The sequence below is a fragment of the Pseudonaja textilis genome, chromosome 5 (genome assembly GCF_049901715.1).
Source record: "Pseudonaja textilis isolate UNSWEBS1 chromosome 5, rPseTex1.2, whole genome shotgun sequence".
In the NCBI taxonomy this organism is placed as follows: Eukaryota; Metazoa; Chordata; class Lepidosauria; order Squamata; family Elapidae; genus Pseudonaja; species Pseudonaja textilis.
The window spans coordinates 7,375,990-7,398,076 of NC_141994.1; the positions used below are offsets into that span (position 1 = coordinate 7,375,990).

Below are 22,087 nucleotides of genomic sequence, written 5' to 3' on the forward strand. Positions count from 1 at the left end.
CTTCTTGTGAAATATTTCTGGACTTTCTCGACTGTGCTAATATCAGATACGTAATGTGGGTAGCTCAGGATTTGATTTGATTTATTTGATTTGTCAGTCGCTTACAAGATAATAGGTATACACATAGTTATGAATACATGGATACATATAAGAAAAATAAAAAGAAACACTAGGACAGTTGTTCTAGTTGTTGGCGCATAAGCGCACCAATGTGTGCCTACTGTCCCTGTCCTATTGTTTCTTTTATTTTTCTTATATTAATCCATGTATTCATCACTATGTTTTTTACTTAAACCTATTATCTTGTAAGCAGTTGACAAACCAAATAATAATAATAATAATAATAATAATAATAATAATGATAATAATAATAAAAAATGTTAGGCACATTGGTGCGCTTGTGCACACCCCCTACAGACCTCTTAGGAAAGGGGTGAGGTCAATAGTAGACAGTCTCTAAGGTTCAAGTTTTTGGGGTTTGGGGAAGAATTGGATTGAAAAGGATTGGAACCTTTTGGCTCTTTCACCTCATGTCCTGAATCGATGGGTGTGGGGGGGAGGAGAAAAGCGAAAGCAAGGGGTCGTTTCTCACTCCTTATTTCTCCAACTGGAGGGTGGCCGGGGAAGGGAAGGGAAAAATTTCAGGGGGGGGGAAAGTAAACATGGAGGTAATAGGCCTCGGAGCGAGGTTCTGCTGCTGGTTCGATGTTCCCTGCCAATATTTAAGAGTAGAGGTACTCCACTTGCTGGCCGTGGCCTGTGGCTCGTGGGAATGCAGCCCTCTAAACCTGATTGATCCGATGGTGACACGCTTGCTAGCGTGGTTAAGGCTCCAGCCTCACGTTGTTCCAACGGCCTGGCGCCTAACGGGGCGGTGGGTAGAGCCGCCAGGGGACCCGCAGTCTCCAAGATTGGGTCAAATGTCTGTTTTCGAAAGAATTTGAGAAGGGACGGCCCCCCCCAAAGTCGTGGCTTTCTACCTGTGTGTGAAAAGAAATTGCGGCGTGAGTTGAACAAGCACTTCTTGAAAGAAAACCGCGTTTCGGGGCTTGGAGAGAGCGGAAGCAGACGGGACAGGCGCTCTGCTGCCGGAGGGAGGCACCCAGAGGTCCTCGAGTCCTCCCGTCTCGGGAGCTGCGAGATCCAACCCAGCGACTTCAACTTTCGGGGCTGGGTCCCCGCGGGATTAGATCCGCTTTCTTTGGACCCCAGATTCAAGCCAAGCACCTTTGGGGGACTTAAGGAGAAGACAAACACATTTTACACAGGCGTTTCGAGTTGCGTCGGTCTCCATTGCCCCTTTTGCCCCGGCTAGAGGAGGCTTCGCAGTAAACCTGACGCTTCTGGAGGGCAAAAGATCAGGAAGGTCGCCGGAGGCTTTTCCTCTTCTGGAGCCATCGCAGCAGGTGGCGCGGAAGAGAAAGCGCCACTTTGAAGAGCCCCGAAAACTCCTCTTCTCCCTTGCACTGAGAGCCGCTGTGAAGAATATCGGAAGCCTCTGTTTCTCTTCTCTTTCTTCCTCCCTTTCCTTCCTTCTTTCTTTCACTCGTTCTTTCTCCCTTTCCTTTTCTTTCGTTCTTCCTCCCTTTCTTCCTTCATTCTTTTTCTTTCTCTCGTTCATTCTTCCTCCCTTTCCTTCTTTCTTTCTTCCTCCCTTTCTTCCTTTCGTTCTTCCTTCCTTTCCTTCCTTCTTTCTTTCATTCATTCTTCCTCCCTTTCTTTCTTCTTTCTTTCTTCCTCCTTTCCCCTTTCCTTCTTTTTTTCTTTCTTCCCTCCCTCCGCCCTTCCCTTCCCCTTTCCTTCTTTCTTTCTTCCGTCCTTTCCTTCTTTCTTCCTCCCTTTCTTTCTTTTGTTCTTCCTTCTTTCCTCCCTTTCCTTCTTTCTTTTTCTTTCTTTTTCTTTCTTTCTCCCTTCCTCCCTCCCTTTCCCTTTCCCTTTCCTTCTTTCTTTCTTCCTCCCTTTCTTTCTTTTGTTCTTTCTTTCTTCCTCCCTTTCCTTCTTTCTCTCTCTTTCTTTCTTTCTTTCTCCCTTCCTCCCTCTTTCCCTTTCTTTTTCTTTCTTCCTTTTCCTTCTTTCTCTCTCTCTCTCTTTCTTTCTCCCTTCCTCCCTCTTTCCCTTTCTTTTTCTTTCTTCCTCCCTTTCTCTCTCTCTCTCTCTTTCTGAACCTTTCCCCTTTTTCTTGCACTTTTTGCTTTGACTTCGATTCCCCCCTCTTTCTTCCTTACTAGGAAAAAGTTTGTATTCGTTAGTCTTCTCTTGTTTTTTGTTTTAAATAAAAGTGTCGATAAAATCGTATTTTTTAAAAAAAACCCTCCTTCGTTCTCGGTTTCTCGAATTTCACACCGCCGGATAAGAAGAGATGACTACATCTGTAAAAATGTCAGATCCCCCCCACACCTCCCCCCTGTTTCTACTTCGGCTGGCTGTTCCAAAACGAAATCAAACAAAAAATATATATATAAAACAGCGACGAGGGCTCCTGGGGAGCGTTTCAAGTGGTCTGCCTAATTTGTGCGTCCTCCGGATGACTCGGGTTAATCTCTCATTATCTTTAGCCGGAGCGCCAACGGCCCGAAACAGAAGTGGCGAACAAGGGGGGGGGGGGGGAAAGAGACTTTGATCTAGCTATGATTCCTTGCTAACAACCTCAGCCTCCCTCCTTGCGGGGTTTCTACGTGGGAGCCGTTCATGGGGGAGGCTTCCAAGCAAAGCCCCCACCCCAAATTGTTTCCCCCCTTTTTTCCGTCAAGGGGATCTTGACACTTGACACACAGTGGGTGTTTTTAACGCAGGCTCCCCCAAGTTGGCAACGGTTCAGACGTGTGGACTTCAACTCCCAGAATTCTCCAGCCAGCATAGCTGGCTGGAGAATTCTGGGAGTTGAAGTCCACACGTCTGAACGTTGCCAACTTTGGGGAGCCCTGCGTTAAAGCTTCTCATTTCAGGGAATGAGGGTCTCGTCCTCCCCGCCCCTTTTTTGGTGTGTGTTTGTGTATATGTGTGTGTGTGTGTGTGTATGTATGTATATATCATATATATATATGAGAGGGGGCAAGGCGGGAAGCTTTCCCTGCCATTTGTCAGAAACGGTGCAGGATCTCCTCCTTGAGCGGGGGTTGGACTAGATGACCTATAAGGGTCCCTTCCAACTCTGTTGCGAGGCCCGTGAAGAGGGAGAGGCGGCCTTTGATTCCTTCGCCTCGATCACCCCCGCTTTCCCGCCGCTTCTCGGGCTCCGCGCCTCCCCGGCCGGCTGTCAGCTCGTCGTCTCCCTGCCTTTCCGTGGCTTCGGGACCGAGTTTCGGGTCTCTCTCTCGGGTCATTTGCAAGGCAGTTTTCTCTCCCCTCAGCTTGGACCGAGGGGAGGCGCCGGCATCCTTTTCGCCCCCTTTTTAAAACCCCGCCGTTATTTTTTGTGGGGTGGGGTCTGTTTCTCACGACACCCCTGAGGGGGAAGGCCGCGTTTTTCCAGCCGAAGCTCGTTCAGAAGTGGGGCACGTGGCGCGAGGTTTAACCCTTACAGGGAAAGAGGCCTTTGCCCGCCTCCAGGGACCAGCGAGCAGGCCCGACCCCTCCTCTTCATACAACCCGCAGCTGTCTTGGCGCCCTTGTCCCTCAGTCTCTCCCGCGCCTCTTTTTCCTGGTCTTAAGAAAGCGAAGCGCTCTCATTCTCTTGGGGGAGAGGGAGGGGCCGGTCCTAACTTTGACATCACCATTAAGGCTCACTGGCGCCCTAAGCACTGACCAACCAGGGCTCTTTCGTACATACTGTACAAAGGAAGTCATATTCTCAACTTTGTGGTGGCCCCTTTGGGCCTGGTGGCTCTTTTGGGCCTGGTGCCCCTTTTGGGCCTGGTGCCCCCTTTGGGGCTGGTGCCCCTTGCGCCTGGTGCCCTTTGGGCCTGGTGGCCCCTTTGGGCCTGGTGCCCCTTTGGGCCTGGCTGGCTCCCTTGGGCCTGGTGCCCCTTTGGGCCTGGTGCCCCCTTTGGGCCTGGTGCCCCCTTTGGGCCTGGTGCCCCCTTTGGGCCTGGTGCCCCCTTTGGGCCTGGTGCCCCCTTTGGGGCTGGTGCCCTAAGCACAGGCTTAAATCTGGTTAATGGCTAATACACCACTGCCCCCCGCCACTATATCAGCCCCCCTTCCTCTGGGTCACCTGAAAGAAACAAGCAGGTGTTTCAGAGTCAGAGGGTGGGGTGGGGAGGGGAGGAGTTGGCTCCTGGGGGGGAGGAAAAGCCCAGCTCGGAACCAGGAGGAGATGATCTTGTATTGGCCCAGCCATGGTCCCCAAGTAGTGTGGGGGGTGGCGGCTTTCAAGGCCAAAGACCCCAGGACCGAGCGGAGTAGGCGACGGGGCTGGGCTGGTTGTGGAGGGGGTGTAAGGGGGATCGGCAGGGGGAGCCCCTAAACCAAAGATCTCCAAACTTGGCGACTTGGAAGACTTGTGGGACTTCAGACTCCTTGGGAGTTGAAATCCACAAGTCTTCCAAGTTGCCAGGTGTTTTTTTTTGGGGGGGGGGGGAAATCCCCTTGCCCTAAACAGAGAGGGGAGTTGGTTGCAAGCTTGAAAAGGGCAGAGAAAGGCTTCCGATCCCCAATCTGGAGTTAAAAGAGGGGAGATCTGGGTCGAGAGGGGGGTAATGCCGGGGCTTGCATCCCCTTCCCGGCATCACTTTCACCTCGGATCACAGAAGGGCAGACCCCCCCCCTTTTCAGCTCTTTCTCCTTTCGCCAAGAAGTTTGTGTGTGTGTGGAGGGGCAGGTTTACAGAGGATCGTCTCTCGAGGCCCGGAGCTTTGATCAATCCGTACTAATTACCCCGGAGTCTTCGTTAAACTCTTGTAGCCGTGAAGGTCCCTGTTTTTGGCAGGAAGACAAGGAGCGTTTCGTAGTTAGACAACACACCAGCGCCCGGCTCGGCTTCTCAAGGACTCGCGGCGTTGGCAACTCGGCTTGCTTGGCTCACCTTCCGAGGTTGGCCGGGTTGGCGACCCTCCTCTCCCTCCCCCTTTGCAGAGGAATTCCCTTCCCTCGGCTCCTCCTCCTCCTCCTCCTCCTCCTCCTCCTCGCCAGGCGGGAGAAACAATTTTTAGCGTTTGAAAGAGGCGAGCCACCTCTTTTTATTTGCCACCAGATCCAAACCTCCTCCCCCCCCCCCCCCCTTTTTTTTGCACGTGCAATAATCATAATTATAATAATTTAAAAAAATACAACTGGAAATTTCAGATCCGTACAAACCTCCACAAGCCGGCGGGGGTCGGGGGTGGGGGGTGGGTGTACAGTAGGATGAAGGAGGTGAAAGGTGGGCCGTGGGAACGGATGAAAGGAGAGGAAAGGAGAAGTGATTTCTCCACGATGGAGAAATAAACCAAGAAACCCGAGGGACAAAACAGAAGCGACCAAGCAGGCAAAGTCAACCAACACAGCAGGATGATAAAAATCTCTATATACAGCAAAAGGAACCTAAAGGGGGAATTGTCAGATCCAAGGGGGACGCGGTGGAGGCCTCCGAGAAGGAGATGGAGGGAGAGGGGGCAATTTCAACCTCTTTAGTGACAAAATTCAGCCTTTCTCCGTAAGACACACAAACCCGCACCCGCGTCCGTTCATTCACACATGCGGTGTCCAGGCAAACCCGTGGGGACTGACCTCGGCGCCGCAGAAAGGGATGGGGCCCCACCAGGTAACAACGTGGGCATCTCTGCAGCCAACCAAAGCTCTTCACCTTGAGGCTTCTTCCCAAAGCTTTTCAGTGGGGGATCAATCTATCCTTTTTTTCCTTTTGGACCGGCCTTTCGGGTCAGCCCTTTCTGAAACGCGGGGAATCTCCTCGAGCTAAGAAAGGAAAGGGGGGCCAAAGAGCGGATCGGGCTGGCAAAGGGGAGGCCGCCTTGGGTACCCTAAAGGAGCGCCCTTACGGTCCCGTCGGAAAAAGCATCTTTGGGGCAAAAACATTCTTTTTCCAAGGAGCACATTTCATTCCGGGGCAAGAGCGCTTCGGGGAAAGGGGCCACCACCGCTCCTTCAGGACCCCTTTCAAAGAGTCAACTTTTCAAGGGAGTCTAGAGAAATCCGCATTCGGGATATTGGGAAAAAAACCCGATGTACAGAACGAGGCGAGACCGATCCAGATCATTCAAGAGAACCAGGACCAATTTTCCCCTTTCGGGGCTTCTATCAGGAGTAAGAAACCAACGGGCAGGGATTTTGATTCTGGTTTTCAGGACCCCCACAAAAACGGGGCTTGTTTCCAGGGAGGAGAGGGGAGCACGCCCCCTTCTCTAGGGCCCGCCCAGGGGGTCAGGGGGCCTTGAAGTATTTTGCTTCCAGAAATAAACGCTTCTGGGGAGAGCAAAGTCCCAAACTCCCAAAGGCCAGTGCAGGAGCCTGCTAAGTTCCTGGCCTGATAAAAACAAGGCTCTGGATTTTGGTGTCCGGATGCTCCCATTCCACTTTTTTTTTTTTGCCTTTCTAAGGCAGCTCCGACCCTTGGAAATAATACTTGAAAAATCGAACTGGAATCGAAAGTGCATCCTTCCCTCTCCAAATTGCTTCCTACCGGCTGCAACGGCTCCGTTGGGTGGGTGGGTGGGGGAAGGAGACCAGGCGGAAAGACCCTCGTTCTACATTTTGTCCCCGGCACACCCCTCTTCTCTCTCTTTTATCGTAGAGATCTCCCAACTTGGCTGCTTGAAGACTTGTGGACTTCAATTCCCAAGAGTCGGCTGGAGAATTTTCTGGGAGTTGAAGTCCACAAGTCTCGTGAAGTTGCCAAGTTTGGGGAGCCCCTGCCTTATCGGGTGAGCTCAAGCACCACCAGCCCGCAGTCAGCCTTACTGCTCCAAACACACACACACACACACACACACACACACACACACACACACGCAGGAGAGAGAGAGAGAGAAAATCGCGAAGGCCTCCTCCTTTACAGAGTGGGCCATGGCTTGGATCTGACAAGGCTCAATAAATACATGCCCGGAGCTTGGCCTCCGCAAATCGTGGGGCGGGGGGGGGAGGCGGCGATTGCAGTCTTTTTTGCTCCCCCTGGCAGCAACCCAGGAGCCAAAGTTCACAGAGTCCCGCTGCTTCTGCCAGCACCAGCGCGGCTTCCTCGGGAGCGAGTGCGAGAGGCGTGGGGGGGAGGGAGGCGGGGGCGCAGCAGTGAAGAAGAGGAGGGGGGCCTTCACGGGCGGTGAAGCAGCGGAGGTGGCGGTAGGTCTGGCTCACCACCACCACCGCCGCCGCTGCGAGGGAGCCCCAGAGAGGCGCCTCCGCCCCCGCCACTGTCGTGTAGTTTGCGGACGTGTTTCTTGAGGTCAAAGTTCCGGCAAAAGCCTTTCCCGCAGGTGGGGCAGGTGAAGGGCTTCTTGTCGTTGTGGGTGTGCATGTGGAAAGTCAGGTTGTAGACCTGGTGGAAGGCCTTGTTGCAAATCGTGCACTTGAACTGCTTCTCCCCGCTGTGGGTCAGCTTATGGTTCTTATAGTTCCCTATAATAATAACAATAATAACAATAACAACAACAATAAAATAATAATAATAATAATAATAATAATAATAATAATAATAATAATAACAATAATAACAATAATAACAATAATAACAATAATAACAATAATAATAATAATACTAATAATAATAATAATAATAATAATAAAAATCACCGTCAGTCAATTACAAAAAGGCAGCTTTACATGGAAGAGCTTACAGCCTCTAATACTAACAGACTTTCCGTAATCTTCCTGGGCTGATCCGGTTTCAACATTTGGCTGATTGAGATGAGAAGTCAAAATGGGGAGGTTCTGTAACTCAGCTCGGTTTACCGCCTTTCACGGATCTGCACCTCGTATCTTAGCCAGCTTTCGAAGTCCAGACCCCGCCCGTCATCAACCAGCATTCACACAACCTGATGCACTTCACGCCCTGCATGCAGGTTTCCCTCGCAACAAATACTGAAGTTGGGCTTTGAGTGGTTTGCCTGCCTACTCTTTGAACAGAAAACTTCAGCAGCAGCAGAACAGAATTTCACCATGATCAACTGGAACCCAAGCTCGAAAACCCAAACCGGAATCTCCCAAAATCTCGGGTCTAATCACTAAATAGATTTTTGCGGGATCCACAGGGTTCCCCAAGTAGATCAGCTGAAATCCGTTTCTCTTTAAGCACCCCGTTTTTGAGATACTCAACCCGCATCAGTGGAACCGAGCAAACAAAATTTAACGATTTTATCCCCTGTTAAATCAGGGCGCAAGGATGCACAGAGACAATTTTGTCTTACCTGGTAGTAAAGAAGTAAATTAGCTTTTGTCAGAACAAAGTCCCCAAAAGTGGATTATGAAACTTTTAAGCGAAAATAGCGTACATATTTACATAGCTGTTGTAAGCAGTGGGGTTTGATACTAAACCGGTAAATCTGTTTTTCGCTACTATTTTAGCTACTATTCATTACAGATCCGGTTAAAACGGCAACTGATATTTTTCTCAGAAGAAATGGAGGAGTTAAAAAGAGCAGGACGAATAATTTCCCCCATTGACACAGCCTCTAAGTTTAACTTTGTCCCCTGGGGAATACATCCCATTCACTTTTGAATTATTCGTCAGTAACTGGGGGAGAAAAGGCAACCTTAGATTGTCATTTTTGTCATTTCTGAATAGGAAAATCGTTTTGTTGCTTTCTCACAAAGAAATAGTAGACTGAGAATATATTTCTCAGACTGCAGTATGGGCGGCGGTAATTTTGTGCCCAGCCCCGGAACTTAATTTTCAAGTAAGCATTCTTTTGTTCATTGACTTTTTACCTGTGGAATTACAGTCGCAATCATGCTTAACATTTAAAAACCAAATACATTTCTTATCTACGCGCCTGATTAAATACATCAAAAAATAAAACTTAAAAGATTTAAGATATAAGGCAAAACCTCATCGGTTTTGTGCAAAAATGGACAGCAACTGTTTCCCACATCTGGGAAACGAAATCTCAAAAACTTTTTTTTTACATTTACAATTTCATATATTTCCATATATATAGTTTTATTTTTGCATTTACATTTTCGCAGTACCATTTCCTAATGACTCTTCTCCCAAACCAGACGCGCTGAATTCCACTTCCACGGCCGGGAATAAAACTTAGGGTAAAACTACCCTTCCCAGCCACTACTTCTTCTGCTGGTCAGGCCTCCCACCAGAAGCAAACCGGCAGAAAAATCGCCCCCCCACTCTATTCTCGGCGGTCCGCTTTTTACCTTTTTGGTGGAAGCCTTTCCCGCAGAACTCGCAGACGAAAGGTTTGTAGCCCGCGTGGATCCGCGTGTGGGTGTTTAGCGTGGAACTCCGGTTAAACGCTTTCCCGCACTGGTTGCATTTATGGGGCTTTTCCTAGCGGGAGTAAAAGACAACCTCAAAAGCAGATCCACGTTCAGATCGGCGCGCTTGGGAGAAAGAGGGGGAAGGGGGCGCACCGGGCCCTGGCCATCCCGCGCCTGTAACGCGAGGTAGAGAGCAACCCACCGCAGGTTTGAATCCCGCCGTGGGTCTCCCCTCCCAAAAGCTCTATCGGATGGGGGAAGGGAAGCCAAGGGGAGGAGATGCGATGGGGCTGGCTCCGAAGGGGGGAAAATCCGTGGCCTTGGGCGGATTCGGGGTGTGTGCGCGCCGTGGATCATCGCGAGGGACCGAGCCCGAGCCCTCCGGAGGTGACCAGACTAAAACGGATTTAAAGACGCGCTTGTCCAGCGTGGAGCCCCCTTTCACACAACCACTCTCAAAACCTAACTCGACCAGATTGTTTTAGAAGCACAGTCCGCATTACCCGCCAGCCGGACCCAACCCCAACACTCAACACCACCTCAAGAGAAAGACTTTTTTTCCAAAATGGGAACAATCGCGAACCGGAGGCGCAAACCCTGGTTTCAGGCGAGGGGCCCGGAGATGGGGGACATTTCCCCCGAGAAAAAAAGGGTGGTGAGAACGAGGGAATACGAATCGAGACAAGAGTCCATTCCCTCCCTTCCTCCCCTCCCCCCATTCCTTCACCTCTGTCCACCTCCTGGCCTCTTTCTCTCTTTCAGGCGAAGGCGAGCGGTCGCGGGACAGAGGGAAAGCGGGTCAGCCTCCAGAACCCCGACGGGCATCGAGGAGAGGAAGGGCTGCGAAGGCCCGGCCGGCAGACTTGGAGGGAGTGGGTAGGTGGGGGGGGAGGTCCGGGCCTTGGCAAGAGCGAGGCGTGTGTTGAGGGCGGTTGGGCTCACACGACCCTTTAGCCCCGCGAAAGAGAGCCGCGCTACCTGGGTGTGGATGATCTTGTGGCGGCAGAGGGTGCTGGCCTGGCGGAAGCCTTTGCCGCAGACTTTGCAGATGAAGGGCCGGGCGCCCGTGTGCACCGGCATGTGGCGCGTCAGGTTGTAGTGCGCGTTGAAGACCTGCAAGAAAGAGAGAGAGAGAGAGAGAGAGAGACGGGCGCGATTAGACGGGGCGGTCTCCGGAGAGGTGGGGGGTGGGGGCAGGAGGGGGGCACGCAGGGCGGGTGACTTGCCTTGCCGCAGACCTCGCAGGTGAAGACCTTGGCCTTGGCGCTGGGCGAGCCGCGGCTGAAATCGGCCGACCCCGCTTTGAAGGGCAGCTTCTCCGAAGCCAGGAGGTGAGCCGCGGCGGCGGCGGCGGCGGCTGCGGCTGCTGCAGCGGCGGCGTTGTGCATCTGGGCCTGTGCCAGGTCCTTGAAAGCTGCTGCCTGGGAGTATTTCTCCGGGCCGGACGGCAACGCCTGGAGTTTGTTGCGCTCGGCCAGGTAGGACTTGGGCGCCGTCGAGTTTTGCAAAGCAGAGGCGGCCGGCAGCGACGAGCCCAGGAAATAAGAGGCCACCGGGTGGAGGCTCAGGCCCGGCGGTTGAGGCTGGGGCTCCGAGGCCCGGCTGAAGTAGCTCAGGGCGCCCAGGGCGTGGAAAGACGAGTGCTTGATCACCCGAGGCCGAACCAGCTTGTAGTGGGGCGGCTGTTGGGGCAAGCTGAGCGTCGGCGGCTCGGCGGCCTGGGGCTTGAGGCTGAGCGCGCAGCTCAGAGCGGACGAGGCGGAGGAGGAGGAAGAGGAGGAAGAGGAAGAGGAGGGCGGCTCCAAGGGGGGCTTCCTGGGCTCCGAGCCCACCTTGGCGAAGGGCTCGTAAGCCAGCGGCACGAAGGGGATCATGCAGGGGATGGAGGGCCCCAGACTGAACGCCGGTTGCTGCTGCTGCTGCTGCGGCGGCGGCGGGGGCGGCGGCTTCAGGGGCTCCGCTGCAGCCGCTTTGGGGGTCCCGCCTCCCCCTTGCAAGAAGTGGGGCAGCAGCGGCAGGGCTTGGGGTTCGGGGCCCGACCTGGCCATGATGCGCTCGATGGAGAAGGCCAGGGGCTTGGGAGCGCCCAGCAGGTTACCCCGCGCGACGGCCAGGCTCTTGGCCGCCGTCTGGGGCAGCTGCTCCTGCTGCTGCTGCCGGCTCTTCTCCATGGCCGGCGTCTCGCTCGGGTCAACGCCGTTCGGGATGCTTTGGCCCCGCTGCGTCCGGTCACAGCTCGACCAAGGGGGAACCTCGCGCTGCCGCTGCCGCCGCCGCCGCCGCCGCCGCTACTCTGGAACCCGACGTCAAGCCCTCCAAGGACGCCGCCGCCGCCGCCGCCCTCCGCGTCTTCCTCGCCTGCGGGACCAGCAGGAGCTCCGGCAAGGTCTCCATCCCGACCGCCAGCGAACGCCGCCTGGCCGTCCCGACGGAGTCGCGCCAGCAGCCCATCGCCGCCGCCCGCCGGTGTGCTTCCTTTGGCGGGGAGATGCTGGCACTCCCCTCCTCCTCCTCCTCCTCCTCCTCTTCCTCTTCCTTGGCAGCGTCTCTCGCGGTTCCTTCCTCCCCCCGCCTTCCTTCCCCCCGTTCCTCCCCCACTCCTCGATGGAAAGTGTTGGGTCAATAGCAGCAGCCACGATCCCGCCAATCGCTAGAACTTCCAAGAAGGGAAGGTAAACTAGATCATTGCTCAATTCGCGTCCAACAGGCACCGGGAGGAAGGCGGGGGGGGAGGGCGGAGAGGGGAGAAGTTGAGTCCCCCTTCCCTACCACCTCGGAGAGCCAGTGGCTCCTTTTCATTGGTGCCTGCGCCTCCCTCTGCCCTCCTCCCAGAGAGAAGGCGGGGGGGGTTGGCACGTCTCGCCCGCCCCCTCCCTCTCTCTCTTGTCGATCGCCCCCTGCTCTGGATCCCCCTCGCCTCCAATGGGCCTCTTCGGGCTAAGATCCTTCGGAGCCCCCAGCCCTCCCTCCTCCTCACCCCACCCACTCCTGGCAATCCGCCTCCTCCCGCTCCCCCCGCCATCCAAAGGCCAAGGACTCCCGGCGACCTGTTCAGCCTCGGGGAGCGGTCCTGAGACCCGGCGGCGCTTGGGCGAGCGAGAGAGCGAGGAGAAAGTTTTGCGTTGCACGCGCTCGCTGCCCCCCCCGTTCAGGCCGGGCTCACCTGGGACCGGGGGGCTTTGGGCTGCTCCGCGGCTGCTTGGCTGACTCGCCCCGCTCGCTTCCCGTAAACGCTCCAGCGGGACCAACACCCCCGCCCCCCAAAACCCCGAGGCGGCTCTTGCCTGGATGGCCCGGGCTCTGTAGAAACAAGAGGCCGGGGAAGCGAGGACCTGGGCGCTGGCTGGGCCTCCCCGGACATCCCGTCCGCGAGGAGTCTCGTGCCGAACCCACTTTGAGCTCAGCGGGAGCGGGGTTCCCCTTTGCAGGCGAGGGGGCTGCGCTTCTCTTGTAGGGAAGGCCGGGTGGGTGTCTCGACCTGGGTCTCCGCATATTTGGCGGCGCCTTGGCCCCCCTCGCTTGGTCTGAAGATCCCGGAGGCGATCGGTCTTCTCTGGTCGCGCGTCCTGGGATCCTTGGAAACGCGTGGATTTCTTGTAAAAGAAGTCGAACCCACCGTCCTCGATAGGATTCCCGCTTCCTTTCCCTGTCCTCTTCTTTGAATCACGTAGAAAAGTCGGGGTGGAGGGTGCGGAAGGGACATCCGTCCCAAGGATTGGGCCCCAAGTTGCTAGGCTGCTCCTTGGGGCCCTTTGAGCGGCAGGCCTTTCTCAGGCTCCGGATCAGCCCTCCTTAGCCGCCTCCTGGCCCTTCAAGCAGCCCGGGGTGGGCCAAGAGCTACTACACTCACCCGCTGCAAGGAGAAGGCCGAGGGCCAAAGAGAAAAAAGGCCACCGTGAACTGCAGTGAAAGAGACATGAACAGACCAAGAGTCTTCTTGGTCCCCAAAACAGAGAATTAAAAAAAGAATTAAAACAACCAAAAACACTTCTTCACGGGAAGAGTACAGTTCAGTGGTACATTGGGGCGGGTTGTTATGGATTTATACCTTTTAATGCAGCGGCAGGAGGCTGCTCAAAATTAGTGTGTCATATCCACGACCCCTGCTGTCTTTGGGGGGGGGGGGCTTTCTCCCGCTTCAGAATGGGCTCATCTGCACCACCCTCTATTCAGCCCCCCCCCCACTGCCTTGTTAGGATGTGCTTTGCCCCCCCCCCCTTTTCCTTGTTCTTGGATTTCCTGACAGGTGTCTGCACCGCAGGACGGTTATTGGGAGCTGTTCCCTAGAGCAGGTGGGTTGGCGCTAACCTCTTAATTTGCACCCTCTCCAGAAAGGTCGGACTCCCTCTTTAAGCACAACCGGGCGGGGTGGGTGGGGCTGGGGGCAGAAAGCAGGGCAGGGGCACTTCTACCTGGACCAGAGCCTGGCACGCAGCGCCATGCAACCTCGGACAGACTGAACCGAGACTTGGTTCTTGCTTAGCACAAAAACGTGCTTGGCTGGCACCCTGGCAAAGACAGTCTGAAGCACCCACGTTCAGCCACGGTCCTCGCCTCTCCCAGCTTCCCACGGCAACTATTTGTGGAGCTGTCCACTTCTGCATCGCTTTAAACGCCTCCAGATTGGCCTGTTTGCCAGTCCTTAGTTTAGAACTCTTTTTCTTCCCCGCTTCTCAGGCAGAAAAGGAACCAACCTTGTGCGGAGCATGAATAATCCCTTTTCAAAGTCGGTTTACTGGCTCTGCGGACCTGTCAGGAAAAAAAACAAACGCCTGAGGGGGAGAGTGGAAGTCACCAGCCTCCCTCCCTCTTTCCTGCCTCACCTTTGCGCTTCAGAGACAATAAGGGGGACAGCCGTTTTGGGCAGGGAAGTAGGCCCAGCCCAGCCCAGCCCATAGAAATCTGAGAAAGCCTCACTGCTACCAAGCTTAGACAGGGCAGAGCTCACCTTTCCCCACATGAAACAGGCGGCCTAAACTGCCTCCTGTTGAGTGTTGGGATCTATGCAGGGTTTTTCTTTAAAAGAGAAATTGCATTCAATTAGAATAGAGTAGAGTAGAGTAGAGGAGAGGAGAGGAGAGGAGAGGAGAGGAGAGGAGAGGAGAGGAGAGGAGAGGAGAGGAGAAGAGAAGAGAAGAGAAGAGAAGAGAAGAGAAGAGAAGAGAAGAGAAGAGAAGAGAAGAGAAGAGAATTATTTATTGGCCAAGTGTGATTGGACACACCAGGAATTTGTCTTGGTGTAAATACTCTCAGTATACATACAAGAAAAGGTACATTCGTTAAGATTCAAGAATCATAATGTACAACACTTAATGATAGTCAGAGGGTACAATCAACAATCAAATCATACTAGGAAACAGACAATATAAATCGTAAGGATACAAGCAACAAAGTTACAGTCCTACAATCACAAGTGGGAGGGGATGGGTGATAAGGAGTGATGAGAAGATTAACAGTAATAGTAGTGTACACTTTGTAAATAGTTGAACAGTGTTGAGGGAACTATTTGTTTAGCAGAGGAAAAAGACTGTTCTTGTGTCTAGTTGTTCGGGTGTGCAGTGCTCTATAGCGTCGTTTTGAGGGAAGGAGTTGAAACAGTTTATGTCCGGGATGTGAGGAGTCTGTAAATATTTTCACAGCCCTCTTTTTGACTCGACAGTATACAGGTCCTCGATTGAAGGCAGGTGGGTAGCAATCATTTTTTTTTCTGCAGTCCTAATTATCTGAAGTCTGTGTCTGCCCTGTTGGGTTGCAGAACCAAACCAGACAGTTATAGAGGTGCAGATGACAGACTCAGTCACTCCTCTGTAGAACACTTGCATCCTATAGAAAGAATCACTGAGAGTTGTCGGAGGGATTCAAAGCGTAGAGGCGAAGAGCTTTGCTTGGCTGTTGAGATATCAATATTGTTTCTTGGGGTGGGGTTGTGGGGAGCAGTTTGGGACGGAAAGAAACTTTGAATGGCTCCTTCTGCTCTGTTTGGCAGACTCACACTTTGCTAAGAAAAGAGCGTTCTGCTTCCCAGAAAACAATAACCACGTATGCTAGTAGTTTTAAGAAGGATGCACCAGGGGAAACCATGCTCAGAGTTCTGCTCCAGAGCCCAAATGAAGTATCTTTCATCTCACCTGTGCTGGGATCCATGAACTCTCTTTCCCAAACAAAGGTAAAGTTTGCATTCCAATCAAGGGCAGCCATAGCAGGACCCAAGCTATGATCTTTTAGCAAAGTTGGCTCAGTGATGTTATTCCGTGGTTCGTTGGGTATCCAACCCAGAATATTAGATGAACTGCATCAGTAAACCAGCATTCAAATAATCATGAGTAAATATGTCATGCAAATACAGCCTACGCAGGCTTGCGTTGTGGGAGCATTTACTCCACAGCTCCATCAACCGGACCGAGGTGTGTTCTCAGCTGTTGAAGGGATACACAGTCAAGCAAGCAGGTCCAAAGCGTTGTACCTATGAATGCTCCTGAAAGGAGCTCTTCTGGGACTCGCAGGGAAATTAGGATTAAAGTGAAGGAGATCACAAAAGCTATGACCCTAGCTCGAAAACTGTGACTTTGTAATGCAAAAACACCCTCATTTGCTTTGGAGCCGTAGGTTGTACACTTCTGTTGTTTCCCACCCTTGATTCGATAGAAAACTAAACTGACATTGACCGCACCCATTGATGATCTCTCCTTTTCTCTGTAGCTGCAGATGCCTGACTTACTTTCAGGGCGAGGAGTAACAAAGGCGCAGAGATTTTGCACATGTTGATACTGCCAGATAGTGATGGAGGGTTGGGGTGTGGGAAAAAACATTTATATATCTAAGGATGACTTTAATCATTTATCTAAGGATGACATATCTAAGGATGACTTAAACATGTGCTGCATCCTCTGCATGCGATATAGGCAATGCCATGGGAACAGCATGGCAGAAGGAAAAAGGATGTTGCCAGAGTACACTTGTGCTGTAGTTAGGTGCAAGTGAAGAAAGGCCATTGAGGCAACATTGATTTGGCCTAGAAACAAGGAGAGGCATAGAGGTGGATCCCTTCACAGCCATTTGCTTCCACTGTAGAACCAGTTATATTTCTGGGTGGGCAAACAAGGTGGTTGTGCAGATTCTGGGTAGGAAAACCAATCACAGAGAGTTGTTATAGTTAAATTCCAACTGGGGGAAAATTACATTTCTGCTTCGTACTGAAAAAGTTTCTCTTTTTGCCAGTTCACCAACATTCATGCCAATCGAATGGGGCCGAACCCCCATTTGACACTCTGAACCTATAGCTGTAGCTCTTTGAAAAAAAACCCGTTGTTTTCTTGTGTTTTCTTGAACTGTCCCGGGAAAAGATGCTGCTGCTTTAAGGGGTTTCTTGTGGACCATGTTTGGATATCACTTTGGAATCGGCAGCAGAAGGCAGCCCCAGGCCAAAATAAGTTTTGCTCTTGGAGCTTCAGTGTTAGGGCAAGACCAGCCCTGTAGATGGCTGAACACCTCCAAATTAATGGACACAAACTTCCAACCTGCCAGATTTTTATTTTATTTTATATCATTGATTTCAACTTATTTTTTCATAAGTAAATTAAGGTGGTGAACATACCTTACGCTCGCTTCTTCCTCCTATTTTCCCCACAAAAACCACCCACCGCGATGGGTTGGGCTGAGACCAACCAACCCAAAGTCACCCGGCCAGCTTTAATACTTAAGGTGGGACTTGAACTCAGGTCTCCTGGGTTCTAACCCGGTGCCTTAAATGTTTACACTAAACTGAAGTACACTGATTGCTCAGATCAGGCACATAGTCGTTCCTGTGTGTGTTGTGGGAGAAAATGAAAGAAAATTCGGTAAAAGCTAACTTTGGGGGAAAGCTTTTTTCCGTTGCTGTTCCTCTCTCCCACTCCTCCAGGCACCCCTGACAACTAACCAACCAATCCCGCAGAGCTTAAAATGAGATTTACTCCTAGGAAAGTAGGCGTAGTAGGACTGGTGGTGGCATTCAGCCAGTACTGACAGGTTCTGGAGAACCAGTAGCGGAAATTTTGAGTAGTTACCGCCTCTGACTGGCCCCGCCGCCGTCTATTCTCTGCCTCCCAGTTGCCCCAGTTGATTGGCTGGGTCTCCTTTTGTTGCCCTGCACAGGAGAACGGAGCTGGAAAGCAAGTTAGTGGGGTGAGGAGGGAATGTGGGGATTTTGCAGAATATCCTTCCCCTGGAGTGGGGTGGAAATGGGGATTTTACAATATCCTTCCCCTGCCATGCCATGCCCACCAAGCTATGCCCACAGAACCGGTAGTAAAAATAATAATAATGAATACCACCATTGCTGGAGTCCACTTCCAACCAGGAAGTCAACCCCATTTTTTCTTTCAGAATACAAGTTATCTATAATAACAAATACCCTTCAAATGACATAAAAATATCTGACTAGCTCAACGTTATAACTGACTAGTCATTCTACTCAATATTCACCACAGTTCAATAATGAAGAAGGGAAAAGCTGGATCTGCTTATGGACTCTACTGAAAACCCAAGAGAGAAGCCAGATAATATTGGTATCCCTTCAGAGTCAGCCAGACTAGAGAGTCGTATTAATCTCAGCTGTTATCAATCAAAGAGAAGCTCCGAATGAATTCAAACAGCAGCGCCTAAGCAAATGGATTTACACATTTGGAAACTGGCATGCAGGCAGTCCTCGGCTTATGACAATTAAGCCCGAAGTTTCTATTGCTAAGTGAAACAGCTGCTAAATCAGTTTTGTCCCATTTTACAGCCTTCCTTGTCCCAGTTGTTCAGTGAATCACTTCAGTGGTGAAGTTAGTAACGCGGTTGTTAAAGTGAATCCGGCTTCCCCGTGGATTTTGCTCTTCAGAGGTTGCCGAAGGTGGTTAGGTGAGCCTGGGACTAAGCGCCCAACCGCGCCGTCTCTTTCCTGCCAGTCTTCAACCCCGGTCTTCCCTTTCTTTCTGTTCTAAAATAAAAGGACTTTTTTCTCCCTCAGCCGGCTCATTTTTCCCCACTCCGTCGGGATTCAGCGGCGAGGAGAGCCTCTTGGCTCTTTCTGGCTCTCGCGTCGGCGCTCTTGTTCCCTCAGAACAACGCTACCGGCATTAAAAACTCGCTCGCCCGGGAAAAGCGCGCCTTGTTCCTCGCTCTTTTCCCCGGCCTTGGTTTGACCGTGACCCTCTTCCGACGGCGAAGTGCGAAACTTTCCCCTCACAAATCCCTTCTTCCCACGTGCTGCCGGCGGCCTCCAGGTTTCCCGCCCACCTCCTCCATCCCAGGGGCCGCTGGAGTCGTTCTTCCAAGCGCTAGGGCGGAGGCAGCCTGGCTAAGGATGGATTTCGGACGTCCAGCCGGTTGGCTCGTTTCCTTTAAGGCCTTGCGGGGTCGGCAAACGCCCGCTCTGCTTAAGGGAGGGGTGGGGGAAAAGCAGGCAGGCCTCCCTGCAGAGGGATCGGCATGAAAGGCCGCCGCTTTCCTGCTTAGCAGCTTTGAGGGCCTTGAAACCTGGAGTGGGGGGTGTTTCCCCAAACTGGGCCACTTTAAAGACTCGTGGACTTCAACTCCCAGAATTCTCCAGCCAGCTATGCTGGCTGGAGAATTCTGGGAGTTGAAGTCCACGAGTCTTTAAAGTGGCCCAGTTTGGAGACCTTCTGGCCTTGAGCCTCCCCGAAATTCAGGCGGGAAGCAGTCGGGGAAGGCGAGGAGGGCCAAGGGACAAAAATAAAATAAAATAAAAAGCAGCCTTGGCAAAGAGCGAGCGCCCGTCTTGTAAAAAGCTCCAGAAGAGGCCCGGAGATTCCCGGCCTCCCCACCTCAGGGGCCTCCGCTTCTTCTCGCCCTCGGCAGGGCTTGCGCAGCGCATCCCGCCCTTTCAGCGGCGACCGTTGATCTAGCTGGGAGCGAGCATCGAGGGGGGGCCGCCTAACGCGCCTTCTCCGTCGGCCGTTGCCCTCGCAGCGGCGGCATCGCAACCTGCCCCTTATAAAATGGCCTTCGAAGACCACGAAAGTTAGCCGAAAAATCGTAATCGAGTCAGGGAAAGAGGGAGAAAAGAACCAGGGCGGAAAATCCGGGCAAACCCGCTCCCGAACGCGCTTGGATCACGGAAAGTGAAACTCGTCGCTTGGCGATTTCCAGTGTTTGTTTTTTGCTCAATCGCTGAGGCGGCAGAAGTTGGGGCGCGTCTGGAGGGGAGGAGGCCCCTCTTGGCTTTCGAAGGCCCCGAAACGAGCCGCCTTCCCACAGAGATGGAGGAACTTTCCTCTGGAGAAGAAGGGGCGCCGAAAAATCCCCCGGCCCCGATTCAAGTCAGCAGCCGAAGGGCTTTGTTGATGTTGCCTGACGAATGTATCTTTTCTTTTATGTACACTGAGAGTATTTGCACCAAGACAAATTCCTTGTGTGTCTAATGACACTTGGCCAATAAAGAATTCTATTCTATTCCATTCAATTCCATTCTATTTTATTCTATTCCATTCCATATTATCTGTTCTATTCTATTCTATTCTATTCTATTCTATTCTATTCTATTCTATTCTATTCTATTCTATTCTATTCCAATCCATTCCATTCCATTCCATATTATCTATTCTATTCTATTCTATTCTATTCTATTCTATTCTATTCTATTCTATTCCAATCCATTCCATTCCATATCTATTCTATTCTATTCTATTCTATTCTATTCTATTCTATTCTATTCTATTCTATTCTATTCTATTCTATTCTATTCCAATCCATTTCATTCCATTCCATACTATCCTATCCCATCCTATCCTATCCTATCCTATCCTATTCCTATTCCTATTTCTATTCTATTCTATTCTATTCTATTCTATTCTATTCTATTCTATTCTATTCTATTCTATTCCAATCCATTCCATTCCATTCCATTCCATTCCATATTATCTATTCTATTCTATTCCACTCCATTCCATTCCATTCCATTCCATTCCATTCCATATTATCTATTCTATTCTATTCTATTCTATTCTATTCTATTCTATTCTATTCTATTCTATTCTATTCTATTCTATTCTATTCTTTTCTATTCTATTCCATTCCATTCCATTCCATTTTATCTATTCCATTCCATTCCATTCCATTCCACATTATCTATTCTTTAGGGGCTTCTGTCACCCCTCAAGGCTGCCATCTCGATTATTTCAAGCGTATCTTGTTGACATTCGATAGTAGTTACTCTAAATCAACACCACAGCTATCTTCCTTATCAGAATACCCAACTAGCTAACATCAAAGCTGATGGTGTCATCTACTTGGGTAATGAAATGTCCCCAAGCAAACAACCAGAGCCTCAAGATTCCCAGATAACCTCTTTTCTCGGGTCTGTGACCGACTATAAGCTATAGTAAAAGCGTTGCTTGACCCAGCCTGGCACGTGGGGAGGAAGGAATTCAGCCAAGGGCATGCATAAGCGCCCCAGCGTGCCTACTGTCCTTGTCCTATTGTTTCTTTTATTTTTCTTATATGTACCTGTTTCATGTATTCATAACTATGTATATACTTACGCCTATTATCTTGTAAGCGATTGACAAATCAAAATAAATACATAAATAAAAATAAATAAATATTGGCTCAGCTCCTGCCAAGGCTGACTGGCTCCTGTCTGTCAGGCCTTGCTTGCTGCCCTTGCCAGCACCTCCCATGCTTGCATCCTGGGGTGGAGGTGGAAGCAACCGGAGATCGGACAAGAGAGATGCTCCTCTTCTGCGGAATCTCGGGAGGTTGGAGCCTTTCTTTAGATAAAGAAAAAAAGAAAAAGCCCAAAGCAAGGACTTCTGCGTGAGCATGAGTTACTTGGCTGATCCTCCCCTTATTCTGGGGTTGCCTTGTCTTTAAACGAGTCCCGTTTCAAAGCCCAGTAAAGCAACTGGTTTGGGATGGGGGAAACTCGGAGGAAGGAACCAAAGAAGGCGGCGAGAGTTTGAATGAAGTGAAGGCGAGCAATTAAAAGAGATTTGAACTACCCGCCTGTCTCTGAAAGGCTGCAGTGCTTAACCCTTGCCTCTCCTCCCCAGAAGGGGACAGAAGGGGCAGTTTTACAATCGGTCCATTTGCCTTCTCGTGGGATGGGCATCCCGTTCTTCCCGCCTAACCATAACTATTTAGTCTGCCTGCCCCACCCCTTTCTTTCGTTTTTAAGATACTTATTCAATTTAGAAAAGGGGCAAATTAAAAAAAAAAAACACGGTTCAGTGTATATCACAAGGAGCCGCTACTCTTTGGTCTGTCACCTCTGTTTCAGGGCTGAGGATGCTTCTCCTGCCTGCTCCCAAACTTTCCTGGGTTTCACCTAAATTAATGTTCTTCAACCTTGGTAAGTTTAGAACAGGGGTCCCCAAGTTTGGCAACTTGAAGACTTGTGGACTTCAACTCCCATAATTCTTGGTAAGTAAGAATTCTGGGAATTGAAGTCCACAGGTTGCCAAGTTTGGCGACCACTTGTTTTAGAAGAGTAGGATAAAATTGAGAACCTGGGAATCCAGTTCAGCTCTTTTTAGCACCAGCCAATCTGATCAGTGCTTGGCAATGCTGTGTAGCCTTCAAAATCCTTTGTTACTTTATACCTTTCATGTACTTTTCCCAGTGCTCGTTTAGTCTAGTCACTGGTGGTTAAGGCAGCAGGAGACTCCGAGTTCTAATTCCATGTTAGTTATGAAAGCCGGGTTGGGTGGCTTTGGGCCATTTTCTTTCAGCCCATTCTCACCTCACAGGGTTGTTGTGGAGAGAATAGGAGGAGGAAGGAGTATTAGGTATGTTGGCTGCC

The 22,087-nt window shown here is 51.3% G+C and overlaps 1 protein-coding gene across 1 annotated transcript; it reads right to left on the reverse strand.

Moving 5' to 3' along the window:
• Positions 1-7,183: 7,183 nt before the first annotated feature.
• On the reverse strand, positions 7,184-11,474 carry FEZF1 (FEZ family zinc finger 1). Its single transcript, XM_087935506.1, has 4 exons — positions 10,530-11,474; positions 10,282-10,416; positions 9,241-9,373; positions 7,184-7,488 (listed from the first exon to the last, which is right to left on the reverse strand). The coding sequence occupies exons 1-4, from the start codon at positions 11,472-11,474 to the stop codon at positions 7,184-7,186; spliced, it is 1,518 nt and encodes a 505-aa protein (XP_087791632.1).
• Positions 11,475-22,087: the final 10,613 nt, after the last annotated feature.

Excerpts from the sequence above, each read along its gene's own strand:
- FEZF1 (XM_087935506.1), bottom strand. The coding sequence starts at position 11,474 with ATGGAGAAGAGCCGGCAGCAGCAGCAGGAGCAGCTGCCCCAGACGGCG. Across the intron at positions 9,374-10,281 it reads ACAAGATCATCCACACCCAG|GAAAAGCCCCATAAATGCAA; the intron begins GTAGCGCGGCTC and ends TACTCCCGCTAG. Across the intron at positions 7,489-9,240 it reads GAAAGGCTTCCACCAAAAAG|GGAACTATAAGAACCATAAG; the intron begins GTAAAAAGCGGA and ends TTATTATTATAG.